This window comes from Heterodontus francisci, chromosome 8, assembly GCF_036365525.1.
Source record: "Heterodontus francisci isolate sHetFra1 chromosome 8, sHetFra1.hap1, whole genome shotgun sequence".
In the NCBI taxonomy this organism is placed as follows: domain Eukaryota; kingdom Metazoa; phylum Chordata; class Chondrichthyes; order Heterodontiformes; family Heterodontidae; genus Heterodontus; species Heterodontus francisci.
In genome coordinates this window covers 104,967,048-104,982,234 of record NC_090378.1, presented here as the reverse complement: position 1 = coordinate 104,982,234, position 15,187 = coordinate 104,967,048, and the positions used below count along the sequence as shown (strand labels likewise).

The 15,187-nt window shown below is 43.8% G+C and overlaps 1 protein-coding gene across 1 annotated transcript in view; it reads left to right on the top strand.

Annotated features, from left to right (window-relative positions):
- pappa2 (pappalysin 2) overlaps positions 1–15,187 on the top strand; it is a 573,700-nt gene that overhangs the window by 483,090 nt on the left and 75,423 nt on the right. The window contains exon 20 of the mRNA XM_068036526.1: positions 9,423–9,494. Within this exon, the coding sequence (XP_067892627.1) occupies positions 9,423–9,494 (72 nt within the window). The remainder of the gene's footprint in view (positions 1–9,422; positions 9,495–15,187) is intronic.

The window sequence follows — 15,187 nt, the reverse complement described above, 5'->3', positions numbered from 1 at the left end:
GTGGGGAAGTGAAGGGCTTCAAGGTCTCCAATTTCACTTCCCCAGCAGAGGGGTGCTGAAGATATGTGACAGGAGGATCTGAGGAAGAACAAGGGCAAGTAATCATCAGGTCTCGGACTTCCAGCAGTAGAGTGAAGGTGCACATTCCAGTGGTCAGGAAGGTCCCTGCCGAACTCCAAATTTCTGGTCCAAGGTCCAACCAGGGAGTGCCTTCATCCACCCTCTCCCATATTTTCCATCACCACCTCTGGTACTAGATAGAAGGAACTCTCTGTATCCCCTGTTCCATCCACCCACTGCTAACTCCCTTCCCTCTCTAGCCCCTGCACTCAGCATCTCACCTATCTCCTCCAACCCTCACACACTACCTTTCCTCATTAATCTTGCTTCCTCCATGAAGCCTACAACTTGCCCCCTCAACCCTTTTCCAACTTTTCCATCCTGGCCCCATGCTTGTGAATATTACCTATGTTTTTTTTTTGTATCTTCAAGTATTGTTCTCCTTCTTGGGCGTGGGTGGTGGGGCCGGAGGGTGGTTTGTGGTGAAAGAAACACACTGGACTTTGGTATCTTCAAATTACCATGCTACATGTAACCTGCTGCCTGTCTCTGCAAGGTCTGAATTCTTGCCGTTCAACTATGTGAGCATCACTTCTTATACAGGCACACTGCAATCTCCCTTCCAGCTCTCCAGAAACTAAGCTGCCCTATTCAAAGCCATCCGTGTCATCCAGTATGACTGCAACCAGAGCTTGATTGTTCCTCTTGGCTATCCTTGACCTTCTGGTGCCCTCCAAAATGTCCCTTCCATGGCCGCATACCCTTGTTGTCCCATGCCTACTTGTACCAGATAAGTTACTACATTGCCAATATGTTCTCTGTTCATGCTCATACAGCCTGTTGCAAGCACAGGGTTCAGCTTCCAAGTGTATGTTGAGACAATTGCACCATTACCATTGATTCCAAGGCTGATGCTGTATATCCAGCCAGCCATTTGATATTTAGTGCTGCATAATCAGAAAGTTCCTACAGCTCAATGTTATCAAAGAAAGAACTTGGAAGAACTAGCATTTATACAGCTAGCACATTTCAATATCTCGGGATATCCCAAATGCTTTTATGGCCAATAAAGTACTTTTTGTTGATGTGTCGTCACTGCTGTAATGTTGGAAAAGTGAGAGCCAACTTGCTCACAGCAAGGACCCACGAACAACAATGAGAAAAAGCAAGATAATCTGTTCGACTGCTGATGGGTTAGGGATAAATGTTGGCCAGGACTTCCCTGCTCTTCATTGAATAGTGCTGGGATCTTTTACGTCTACCTGAGACAGCAGATAGGGCCTTGGTTTAATGTTGCATCTGAGAGATGACACCTCTGACAGTGCAGCATTCCCTCAGTACTGCAATGGGTTTTCAGCCTAGATTTTGTGCTCAAGTCTCTGGAGTGTTAATTGTATTTCAATTGCATTTAATTTATGCAGATGGAGGGCATTAATTGTGGTTTCACTTGAGTACATATAAAGAGACACTTACTGAAACTGTGGTATTGTTGAATTAGGAAGTGTATGCTTGTAATGTTTCACTCTGAAAATAAATATTAGACTGAGTAAAGGTTGGCTTCAGCAATAACCTTCAACGACTGACTTTCTAAAGTAGAACATGGCATGGGACGTGAACTCTCAATCTTCTGACCTGGAGAGGAGAATGCGACCCACTGAACCATGGCTGACACATAAAAGATCGCAGCCATCTTGTTCAGCTGTTCCTGGAGCCATCAATCTCCCTGGCTCCCTTCTGCGTCTGAATCCGATCATGAGCAACCGCAGGATGTTGGTCAAGCTCGAGCTTCCAGGCTGCTCCTCAAATTGCTTTGTGCCACATATGAAATGTTGCCTGCTTATGCCCCAACTTGCAACCCCCCCCCCCCCCCCTTATCTGTGTTTCCATCACCTTGATGATCAATTTCTTTGATTCTTTCTTTGTAGCATCTCCATCTTTGTAAACAACATTAGCCTAACTAGAGCTCTTCGCTCCACCATTGAAGGCCATCCTTCCAGCCACTGTGCCCCTGCCTTCTGGGATCCTCTTCAAAAGCTACTCTACCTTACTCACCTTTAAAGAACTTCCAAAAAAACTCTCTCTTAAGGGACTGCTTGTCAAGCTTACCTATTTGAACCACTGCCAGAAAAGTGATACAACTCAAGTGGCAGAGGATGTGACTTGGGAGAAAGTGAATGAAGTTGGGTAGGGAAGTGACTGAATGATGATTTGCCTCTCTGCAGTACAGACATTTACAGTAAGAAGATTGCTTAAGGCACAATGATCAGGAATATAGAGGAGAGGAAATTACGCTACTGTTATATAGTATTGTGTTCAGTTCTGGGCACAACACCTCAGGAAGGTTATATTGGCCTTTGAGGTGGTGCAGTGCAGGCTCACTAGAATGATGTTGGTGCTTCAAGGGTTAAGTCATGAGGCCAGGTTTCTTAAATTATTCCCTTTAGTATAAAAGATTAAGGGGTGTTTGAAGATTAAAAGATTTTACAGACTAGATAGAGAGAATCTATTTCCTGTGATGGGAGAGGCCAGGACATGAGGCATTCAGGAGTGCCATCAGGAAACACTTCTTCCCACAAAGGGTAGTGGAAATCTGAAATTCTCTTCCCAAAATGCTGTTGAGGCTGGAGGTCAATTGAAAATTTCAAAACTGAAATTGATAGATTTTTGTTGGGTGAGGATATTAAGGGATAAGGAGCTAAGGCAGATAAATGGAGTTGAGTTAGAAATCAGCGATGGTGTAATTGAGTGGCAGAACAAGCTTGAAGGGCTGAATGGTCTCCTCCTGCTCCTATGTTCCTATTTGTTGGGTAAAGGAGAGGAGCTTGTGAATTGCCTTATTCACATCTTTAGAGTGAGGCAGTTGCAGTGTGGTGAATTGCTTTGTGAAAGCAGTAACGACTTGCTGAGATTATGAGGGCTTGATATGTCATGCTGTGCACCCCACTACAAATGGGTGGCACTCTCTCCAGCCGCTGTGCTCCTCAGTGTACACAAGTCCAGGTGCCAGGAACTGATGGGATCACTCGCTGTGCAATTCTGCTGTTGGACTGAGGCCAACAGTAGAAAAAGTAAATGTGAGTAACTGATCCTGCACATCTTCACACTGGGTCTCCATATTGAAAACTGAGCCAATGGAACAGCACATGGGAATTGGTCTCTTGAAATAGTCTTCTAGAATCAAAGTGGGCACACCTGTATGTTCTTAGATTGAAGCCATCTGGAGTATAGATTGAGCAGTTAGTTGCCTCTCCTTGTGTTTGTATGTATATTGCAGCAGCCATTCTGGATTTGAGATCAGTGAGTGAATCAGTAAACAGTGATGCTGTAACAAAGTGTGTGTTTGTTTGGAAATACAGCTGGTAAAATGTCTCCACAAGAAACACTCAGCATTTTCTTCCTCCCTGGAAAGGAAGCAGTCTCAAGTAGCCTTCACTCTCACGTGCAAGAAGCACAGTGGATTTCAATAGTTTGCAAATTTGCAACAGACAAAGGTGCCAATGTGCTTTTAGATAAAAAAATAAGCCTCTTGGCCATTGATTTTGGCCTCTCGATAAATCAGTGCAGTGTAAAAATGATCAGGTTCCATCCCCAGCCTCTTTCCTTCCTGGCTGATTTCAGCTAGGACATCATGATAGGCCTCAGAATGCTGAACTGTGAAAGGCAAACGCTATCCAGAGTTCCCCAGTCCCTGTCCCATGACTTTTACTGGGAGGTGCATGTGTGTGGGTGCTAAATGAGGAGAGGGCTGAGCTCAACTGCAATATCCTGCAAAGTCAAAGAGCACTGTTGCATGGAAAATGGCTATATGGTTGAGATGGCAGTCGACTGCAGAACTAAACTCCGACATGAGTTAGTGCTGTAAGTAGAGAAAGGGAGAAAATTGGAGGATCAAAAAGAAAAGGCCATTTTGTAGGCACATGTTCTATAGGTTGAAGAGAGGTTTTTTTTTATGTGAGATGTCCACCCCAAAGTGGGCCTTGATTTCAATTAACCTTTGAGTGATTTCCACAGGTATTGACCGCATCACTGGTTTGAGAGCAGTGGAGTGAGAGCAAGTTATTGGAACTGGTTCTGAATCATTAGTTCCTCGCTTTGCTGCAGCTGTATTTATAGGAAATGTAACAAAAGTAGTGTTATATTTTTGAATGTCTAACACTGCAGGACAGCAATGCAGACCAGTGCCAACTGCTGTCCTGTACATTTCTGGGCCTCCGTTCATAGGCCACCCAGTTATGGGATGCTGCCAGAAATGCAACTCAGCTTTGTTCTTTCATTCCCTGTGGAGCCTACAGATTTCCTAGAACTATCCTGCAACTTCGTCCCCCTCACCCCCCCCCCCCCCCCACTATATCCCTTGCTGCTTCCAGCAAAAATACTAGGCCTAAGAATTGTTTGGGTAATACATTTGAGATTAGGAGCCCTACCACAGCGAGAGGTAATTGCATTAAGAAATGCCACATAAAGACCCGCGGTCCTGTTTCTCTCTTTGGCGCAGCGTGTTGGATTTTTTTCCTGATGTCTGTCCAGAAAGGTACCACTCCGGGTTGTGTAGGGTTTCCAACTCTCCAGGAATGCCCTGGAGTCTCCAGGAATCAAAGATTGAAATCCTGAGCACTGCTGCGAGCAACCCGGGAGAAAAATCATTGAGGCACTAAAAGGAATTATGTGTTTTTTGTTCATTTTCTTTGAATACTTTTGTTTTTTAATCATAGAAATACTGGAAATGGGTAAATAGGCTATTTGACTATGCAAGGTGATGGGCGGGCATGTGATGAAACCTCCAGGAATGCGTTCAACCAGAGTTGGCCTTTGACAAAACAATAGTGATGGCTGCACTTCAAGACTTATTCAAACCCAGTTATATAAGTCAATGTACCTGACTGGCCCCTGTGTAACTGAATCCTTTACAGCCCAGGGTTAAGAAAATGACTGTTTTCTGTAGCACAGTAGGGCAGTGACACTTGGAATGTGAAATAAGTGCAGTATGAATTACATGAGCACCAGGTTATAAATCACAGTAATAGGGGCCAACTTTACACAAGACCTGCAAGGGAAGTTCCTGGTCCAACTTGTGTAAGTTTCTCTTTTAAGTGATGGTGTCTGTTCCATTTTTCACAGGTCCTTACAAAATTCAAGCGAACAGATACATTTTCCCTGCCAGTTGTGCTCCATGTCCTTCTTTCAGCTTCCTCCCCCCTACCCCCTTTCTTCTGCAAGCTGATCTTGATTCCCCTTTGCATTACTAAAAGTGGTTCTGTAATTCCATAGTTCCTGATGTTGTAGAATCATCCCATGGGCCATTTCCAGGAATGTATTTATGTGCTGGTTCTTCCTGTTGGTGGATAGTAATCTCTGGCCTGTGCTGAGATGGTTGATCACAGCTGGGACAGTGGATATCAGAGAATCATAGAATCTAATAGCACAGAAAGAGACCATTTGGCCCATCGTGCATGTGCTGGCTCTTTAAAAAAGTAATCCAATCTGTCCTGATCTTTCCCATAACCCTGATAATTTTTCCTTTTCAAATATTTACCCAATTCTCTTATGTAAGTTATTATTGAATCTGCTTCCTCCTCCTTTTCAGGCAGTACATTCCAGATCATAATAACTCACTGCATAAATAAAAAAACTCTCCTCATCTCCCCTCTGGTTCGTCTGCCAATTATCTTGAATCTGTATCTTTTGGCTACCGACCCTCCCGCCAGTGGAAACAGTTTCTGACTATGTACACTATCAAAACCCTTCTTCATTTTGAATACCTCAACCTTTGCTTTTTGAAGGAGAATAATCCCAGCTTCCTCAGTATCCCCACATAATAGGTATTAGCTTCAGCAGCTGTGGTCTAGGGAGAGGGAAAAAAATCCCCTGGGGGGTTTAAGCTTTTAATTGCTGTCCATTGCCCCTCCCTGGACTGCAAACTATGTAGTTGTTGAGTGACGGTAGGATTGTGATATCCATGATGACTTCCTCCAGCTTATATTATTGAGGCTTATTCTTGAAAAATGGGGATATCGGGACCTAGATGTAGTTCTAATCTCTGCCATTCAAGAGCACTGGGCAGTTCTTAAATTCAGGTCCCAGTGTCATGCATGGCCATCAGCATGGCAGGATAACTGTAGGTTCACCAAGACAGTCACAGAAATAAACCGGAATATAGTTGTGCATTATTATAGCTTAATCATTAAGCCGTATTAGTCAGGACTCAGTCAGAGCACCCTCAACTGAGTCAGAAGGTTCTGAACTCAAGTCCGACTCCAGAGTTTTTTGAGAATGTAACTAGTAGGGTAGATAAAGGGGAGCCAGTAGATGTAGTATACTTGGATTTCCAAAAGGCGTTTGATAAGGTGCCACACAAAAGGTTAATACGCTCATGGAGTTGGGGGTAATATATTATCATGGATAGAGGATTGGTTTTCGAACAGAAAGCAAAGAGTAGGCATAAATGGGGCATTTCAAATTGGCAGGCTGTGACTAGTGGAGTGCGACAAGGAGCAGTGCTGGGGACTCAGCTATTTGCAATCTATAAATAATGACTTAGATGAAGAGACAGAGAGTAATGTATCTAAATTTGCTGATGATACAAAAGTAGATGGAAATGTAAGCTGTGAGGAGGACACAGAGAGGCTGCAAAGAGATATAGACAGATTAAGTGAGTGGGCAACAAGATGGCAAATGGAGTATAATGTGAAAAGTGTGAGGTTATTCATTTTGATCGTAAGAATGGAAGAGCAGAATGTTTTTTGAAAGTCGTGAAACTTGGAAATGTTGGTGTTCAGGGTGTACTCATATAAGGAACACAGACACTTAGCATGCAGGTGCAGCAAGCAATTAAGAAAGCAAATGGCATGTTGGCCTTTATTGCAAGTGGATTGGAGTACAGGAATAAAGACGTCTTGCTACAATTGTGCAGGGTTTTGGTGAGACCGCACCTGAAATACTGGGCTGAATTTTGTTTTCCCGCCACTGGCATTGGCGGCGGGCATAAAAAATGGTGGCTGACACGCATGGGCTGAGCGCCGCCACGATCTTAAGCCCGGCGGCTCATTAGATTATGCAGGGCAGTCGCCACGCCCCCAAACACACATGGCGGGGGTGACCTCGGCAATGCCATGACTGGCGTCAACTGTCTCTGCGCAGGCACTGGCGCCATTTTTAAAGGGCTGCCATCCCTGCATAGAGAATGCAGAGTTGCCCCCATCCTCCCCCACTACGCTGAAAATACATATTTGCCTTGTTCCTCCGCTACACTAAAATTAGAGTTGACCCCCTCCCCTCCACACGAAAAAGCAAAGTTCACCCTGTCCCACCACCACCCACCCCCCCCCCCCCACCACTGTTCTATAGATGCTGGGATCCCCCCCTTCTGTACCTTGGTGGTGCCAACTTTCCCTGAGCGGGAAAGTGAAGGTGCGTGAGCGCCACCCATCATGCTGAAGATCCAAAACTGAAGGTAAGATCGTGGAGAATTTCATTTAATTGAATGCATAAAGTTAATTTAAATATTTAAACCAGGGTCCCATCGTAGAGCATCAGAGAGGCCGCCACATAGCTTCCCTGCCGCTGGGAGGATCAGGCCCAGCAATCCCAGCGTCGGGGTCCGTGGTAGGCTGTTGCCGCTCCGATCTTCCGGCACCCCCACCCACCACGGAGCCCAGCATTGGGAGGTGAACAAAATGCTGTGTAGAGTTTTGGTCTCCATATTTAAGGAAGGATATACTTGCATTGGAGGCAGTACAGCGAATGTTCACTAGATTGGTTCCTGGGATGAGTGGGTTGTCTTACGATGGGAAGCTGAGTAAATTGTGCCGATAACGCTGGAGTTTAGAAGAATAAGAGGTGACCTCATTGAAACTTGCAAGATTCTGAAGGGGCTTGTCAGGGTAGACACTGAGAGATTGTTTCCCCTGGCTGGGGAATCTAGAACACGGGGACACAGTCTCAGAATAAGGGGACAATCATTTCGGACTGAGATAAGGAGAAATTTCTTCACTGAAAGGGTTGTGGATCTTCGGAATTCTCTACCCCAGATGGATGATCCATCATTGAATATATTTAAGGCTCGGATAGATAGATTTTTGGTCTCTCAGGAAATCAAGGAATGTGGGAAATGGGAGGGAAAGTGGAGTTGAAACCGAAGATCAGCCATGATCGTAGTGAATGGCGGAGCAGGCTCGATGGGCCATATGGTCTACTCCTGCTCCTATTTCTTATGTTCTCAAAATCTAGGCTGATGCTCCAGTACAATGCTGAACACTGTACTGTCGAAAGTGCTGTTTTTCGGATGAGCCATTAAACTGCAGCCCTGTCTGCCCTCTCCGTGGATATAAACAATTGATGGCACTGTTTTGAAGAACAGCAGCGGAATTCAACCCAAGTCCTGGCCAATATTTATCCCTCAACCAACATCACTAAAATAGATTATCTGTTCATTGTCGCATTGCTGTTTTTGGAAGCTTGCTGTGTGCAAAATGGTTGCCGTGTTTCCTATATAACAACAGTGAGTACACTTCACAAAGTACTTCATTAGCTGTAAAACATTTTGTGATGTCCTGAGATTGCAAAAGGTGCTATATAAATGAAAGACTTTCTTCTCTTTTTTAATATTGCATCAAGTGAGTGGAAAATGGCATTGTTCAAAATTTGTCAAAAATAGGGGCATCACATCCAAGCCCCATTCTGGCGTCAGTTGAGACCTAGGCAAGTCATGTCGCCCTGCAGGACTTGCTGCACAGTGAGCAGGAGCAGGAGCCCAGAGTCTCAGCCCTAGCACATTTTATTCAATTGTCGAATCCTTGGAGGACAAATGACAGGTTGAATCGGCAACTTTGATCCATCTGGATAGACCCATCACTGTAACCTGATGCTACATTGCCCAGGATGGCAGCGAGTCTGACTGGGAACTGCAGATAGATGAGCAACACATCTGTAACTAGTAGCAACAGCGGCAAATGACATGATGGGAGGGGGGGGGGGTGCAATAGCACATGTGAAATGTTCCATAAGTTGCCCTTTGATCAAAAGCATCTGTTTGATGGTTCAAAGCACAACAATAGCCCTTTTTAATGAGCTGCAGCCTGGGTAAATGGAGGAAACACCTTGTCACAGATGTCTTGCCAAATCTCATTGCCCACCATGAGTTGAAAAATTGGTTAATTGGTTGCGCTGTATTTCCTACATTATAAAAGTGAATAACCTTCAAAATACTTCATTGGCTGTGAAGTGCTTTGAGACATCCTGGGGGGAGGGGGGGTGGTCATAAAATGTGTTATATAAAAGCAAGAACATTCTTTATTTGTGTAATCTGCAAGTTCTGTTTTTCTTGTTAACTCTACTAAAGAAATAACCATTTTGTTTTTTTGCAGAGTATAGTGTGCACAGGCATGCTGCAATGGCACCCAGACCCCCACCTTATCCATTGCATCCAGTCATGTGAGGTAAGCTATTTCTTTGCATTACAGTTGTGCTGTTCATGTCTCTGATGTCCCTTTACCAATCTGCCGTCTGCTTGATTCTTCAACGGTTAGGAATGTGTGGGTTTTCTACTCGGGAAGGTAGAGTCCGAGATGTATATAGAAACATAGGAACATTGGAGCAGGAGTAGGCCATTCAGCCCATCGAGCCTGCTCCACCATTCAATACGATCATAGCTGATCACCCATTTCAATGCCTTTTTCCTACACTATCCTCATATCCCTTTATGTCATTGGTATTTAGAAATCTGTCAATCTCTACTTTAAACATACTCAATGACTGAGCTTCCACAGCCCTCTGGGGTAGAGAATTCCGAAGATTCACAACCCTCTGAATAAAGAAATTTCTCCTCATCTCTGTCCTAAGTGGCTTCCCCCTTATTTTGAAATTGTGTCCCCTGGTTCTAGATTCCCCAACTAGGGGAAACATCTACCCTGCATCTACCCTGTCTATCCCTTTAAGCATTTTGTCGGTTTCAATGAGATCACCTCTCATTCTTCAAAACGCTAGAGAATACAGGCCCAGTTTCCCCAATCTCTCTTCATAGGACAGTCCTACTATCCCGTCAACGAGTCTGGTGAACATTAGTTGCACTCCCTCTATGGCAATAATATCCTTCCTAAGGTAAGGGGATCAAAACTGCACGCAGTACTCCAAGTACAGTCTAACCAAGGTTCTATACAACTGAAGCAAGACTTCACTACTCCTGTGCTCAAATCCTCTTGCGATAAAGGCTAACATACAATTAGCCTTCTTAATTGCTTGCTGCACCTACATGTTAGCTTTCAGTGACTTATTGATAAGGACACCCAGGTTCCTTTATACATCTACACTTTCTAATCTTTTACCATTTAAGAAATACTCTGCACATCTGTTCCTCCTACCAAAATGATTAACCTCACATTTTTCCACATTATATCCCATCTGCCATGTTCTTGCCCACTCACTAAGTCTGTGCAAATCCTCTTGAAGCCGCTTTGCATCTTCCTCACAACATACATTCTCACCTAATTTTGTGTCATCTGTGAACTTGGAAATATTTCATTTGGTCCCCACATCCAAATCATTGATATATATTGTGAACAGCTGGAGACGAAGTACTGTTCCTCGCGGTACCCGATTAGTCACAGCTTGCCAACACGAGAATGGCCCGCTTATTCCTACTCTCTGTTTTCTGCCTGCTAACCAATCCTTAATCTTGCTAACCAGCCTCCTGTGGGGGACTTTATCAAAAGCCTTCTGATAATCCAAGTATACTACGTCCACTGACTCCCCTTTATCAATTCTGTTCGTAACATCCTCAAAAAACTCCAACAGGTTCGTCAAGCATGATTTCCTATTCATAAATCCATGTTGACTATGCCCAATCAGATCATTATTATTCAATTGTCCATTTATCACATCCTTCAGAATAGATTCTAACATTTTCCCTATTATTGATGTAAGGCTAACTGGTCTGTAGTTCCCTGTTTTCTCTCTTCCTTCCTTCCTTAAATAGTGGGGTGACATTTGCTACCTTCCAATATGCAGGAACTGTTCCAGAATCTATAGAATTTTGGAAGAGAAATGGCAGATGGAGTTCAATCAGGGCAAATGCGAGGTGATGCATTTTGGAAGATCCAATTCAAGAGTGAACTAGACAGTAAATGGAAGAGTCCTGGGGAAAATTGATGTACAGAGAGATTTGGGTGTTCAGGTCCATTGTTCCCTGAAGGTGGCAACGCAGGTCAATAGAGTGGTCAAGAAGGCATACGGCATGCTTTCCTTCATCGGACGGGGTATTGAGTACAAGGGTTGGCAGGTCATCTTACAGTTGTATAAGACTTTGGTTCGGACACATTTGGAATACTGCGTGCAGTTCTGGTTGCCACATTACCAAAAGGATGTGGATGCTTTGGAGAGGGTGCAGAGGAGGTTTACCAGGATGTTGCCTGGTATGGAGGGCGCTAGCTATGAAGAGAGGTTGAGTAGATTAGGATTATTTTCATTAGAAAGACGGAGTTTGAGGGGGGACCTGATTGAGGTGTACAAAATCATGAGAGGTATAGACAGGGTGGATAGCAAGAAGCTTTTTCCCAGAGTGGGGGATTCAATTACTAGGGGTCACGAGTTCAAAGTGAGAGGGGAAAAGTTTAGGGGGGATATGCGTGGAAAGTTCTTTACGCAGAGGGTGGTGGGTGCCTGGAAAGCGTTGCCAGCGGAGGTGGTAGACGCGGGCACGATAGCGTCTTTTAAGATGTATCTAGACAGATACATGAATGGGCAGGAAGCAAAGAGATACAGACCCTTAGAAAATAGACGACATGTTTAGATAGAGGATCTGGATCGGCGCAGGCTTGGAGGGCCAAAGGCCCTGTTCCTGTGCTGTAATTTTCTTTGTTCTTTGTTCTTTGTTCAATGCATCCACTATCTCCATAGCTACCTCTTTCAACACTCTGGGATGTTGAATATCAGATCCTGGGGACTTATCAACCTTCAGCCCCATTAATTTCTCCAATACAGCCTTCTTATTAATACTAATTTCCTTCAATTCCTCATTCTCCCGAGTTCCTTGGGTCTCAAATTCTGGGAGATTTCTCGTATCTTCCTCAGTGAAAACAGACACAAAGTGGCTTCTTTGCCATTTCTCTATTCCCCATTATAAATTCTCCTGACTCTGCCTGTAATGGACCCACATTTATCTTTGCCAAACATTTCCTTTTTACATACCTATAGAAGATTTTACGGTCTGTTTTTATGTTTTTTGCTAGTTTACGTTCATATTCTATTCTCCTTTTCTTTATCAGTTTATTGGTCCTCCTTTGCTGTATTGTAAAATCCTCCCAATCTTCAGGTTTACTACTATTTCTGGCAACTTTATAGGCCTTTACTTTTAATCTTATAGAATCCTTAACTTCCTTTGTTAGCCACAGGTGACTGCCTTTACTTTTGGTGTTTTTGTGCCTTGAAGGAATATATAGTTGCTGTAAACTATGTAATAATTCTTAGAAGACTATGCATTGTCATACCTTTTAATGTATTTTCCCAATCCACTTCAGCCAATTTGCCCCTCAAACCTTCATAATTTCCTTTGTTCAAATTTAACATCCTAGCTTCAGATTGAACTACCTCACTTTCAAACATAATGTAAAATTCTATCATAATATGGTCACTCATCCCTAAAGGTTCCTTTACAACAAGATTTGTTTGCCCTTTCTCGTTACATAATACTAGATCTAAAATAGCCTGTTCTCTAGTCGGTTCCTCAACATACTGCTCTAGAAAACCATCCCTAACACATTCCAGAAACATCCTCGACAGCATTAGTGCTCATTAGGTTTACTCAGTTTATATGCAGATTGAAGTCCCCCATGATTATTGTACTACCCATGCCACATGCTTCTCTAATCTCCTGATTAATACCATGCCCCACACTACCACTGCTGTTTGGTGGCCTATAAACAACTCCTACCAATGTTTGCTGTTTCTTAGCTGCGCACAAACGGATTCCACATTTTGTTCTTCCGATCTGAGATCCTCCCTTACTAATGTATTGATCCCACCCCTTATTATCAGTGCAACACCACCTCCTTTTCCTTTTTGCCTGTCCTTCCTAAATGGCAAATATCCTTGAATATTCAGTTCCCAGTCTTGGTCACCCTGTAGCCACGTTTCTGTTATGGCAATTAGATCATACCCATTTACCTCTATTTGTGCCTTTAAATCATTTACCTTGTTGTGAATGCTGCATGCATTCAGGTAGAGTGCCCTTAACCTTGTCTTCTTGACATTATTCTGCATTCTAAACCTGGTTGATGCTTACTTCTGTTTCACCTGCCTTCTAATGTTACTTGCTACTTTTCTACCTCCTGTTACCAGCTTTACTTTCTTCCAATTTGAGCTACCCCTCAGGTTCCAATCCCCTGACAAGCGAGTTTACACCCTCCCCAATAGCACTAGCAAATCTAACTGTGAGGTCCTGTTAAGGTCTAGCCTGTCCATCTTGTACAGGTCGCACCTGCCCCAGAACTGGTCCCAAAGCCTCAGAAATCTGATGTCCTCCCTCCCACACCAATTCTCCAGCCACGTGTTCAATCGATCAATCCTCCTATTCCTATGCTCACTAGCACATGGCACTGGGACTAATCCTGAGATTACTGTTCTTGAGGTCCTGCTTTTTAATTTCCTTCATAGCTCCCTAAAATATGCTTTCAGGATCTCATTTTTCTTCCTACCTATGTCTTGGGTACCAATGTGGACCATGACCTCTTGCTGTTCACCCTCCCCCAGAAGAATGTCCTGCAGCCGCTCCGTGACATTCTTGACCCTGGCACCAGGGAGGCAACACACCATCCTGGAGTCACGTTTACTGCCACAGAAACACCTGCCTGATCCCTTGACTATTGAATCCCCGATCACTATTGCTCTTCCACTCTTCTTCCTTCCCTCCTGTGCAGCCGAGCCACCAGTGGTATCACGGACTTTGCGATGGCTGCACTCTCCTGAGGAACCATCACTCTCACCAGTATCCAAAATGGAAAACCGATTAGCAAGCAAGATAGACTCAGGGGACGCCTGCACTACCTGCCTGGTTCTCCTAGACTGCCTGGCGGTCACCCATTTCCTCACTGCCTGGATGCTCCTAATCTGCAGTGTGACCACCTCCCTGAATGTGCTATCCATGTAGTCATCTGCCTCGTGGATGCACAAGAGTGACTTCAGCCGCCTCTCGAGTTCTGAAACCCAGAGCTCAAGCTTCTTCAGCCGGTATAATGTAGGATGTTTACACTGATGTTATGGAGTTTGGTGTGTTTACAAAATCGCCCAGGAAGAGTCCATGTGCGGGTTTTTCTGTGTTCTGTTGATGGGTTGAATGGCCTTTTCTTATTCTATATTCTCTCACTCTCTTCTACTGCAGTAGCTCTCAAACTTCTTCATCTGTGGACCACTTAGGTGGAGCAGAAGACCTCACGGACCACCTACCAGCCACTGCAAAAAAACTCATCCATGTACATTTTTAAAAATTAGATATCGTAAGCTATTAATTCATTGCAGAAACAAAAGTACAGAAATCTTCTTATTGTAAGCATTAATACTATAAGAGAACATATTTATTTGAAACCTTCTAATTTGTGTTATAAAATCATCACAATTTTCTTCTGAGAAACTTATACATCTTTGACATCTATACTAATAAAACAAAATCATCAGTAACATAAATCTTGCTTATAAAACTACATTGTTTATGCTCCCACTTATGATGACTTGTGCTACACATGTGGGAGCCGCTCTGGTTGTGTGACATCACATGTGAGGTGGCGATGAAGGTTCTGGCCTGATCTCTCGTGTGGCCTCAGCCATGGCATTGCGCATCAGTGACTTATATTTTGGATCAGCCTGTGGACCTCCTGGAGGACCATACTTTGAGAATCACTGTTCTAATGCACCAAAAAACTACATTTCTTTCAGGAAAACAGGTGTCTCAAGGAAAATTCCATTTCACAGCACATCAGAGTGGAATTCATCTCGTTGATGACCATTTCTGTTTTGTGGTGTATTTTTCCAATAGAGTTTGGCCATTTGTCACTTGGCCTTTGTTTGTTAATCTGGGTGAAAAAGGCTGGAGCTGATCATGAAGCCTTTGGGAATTGTCCCTTTTTAAAGAGGGCGATTTATC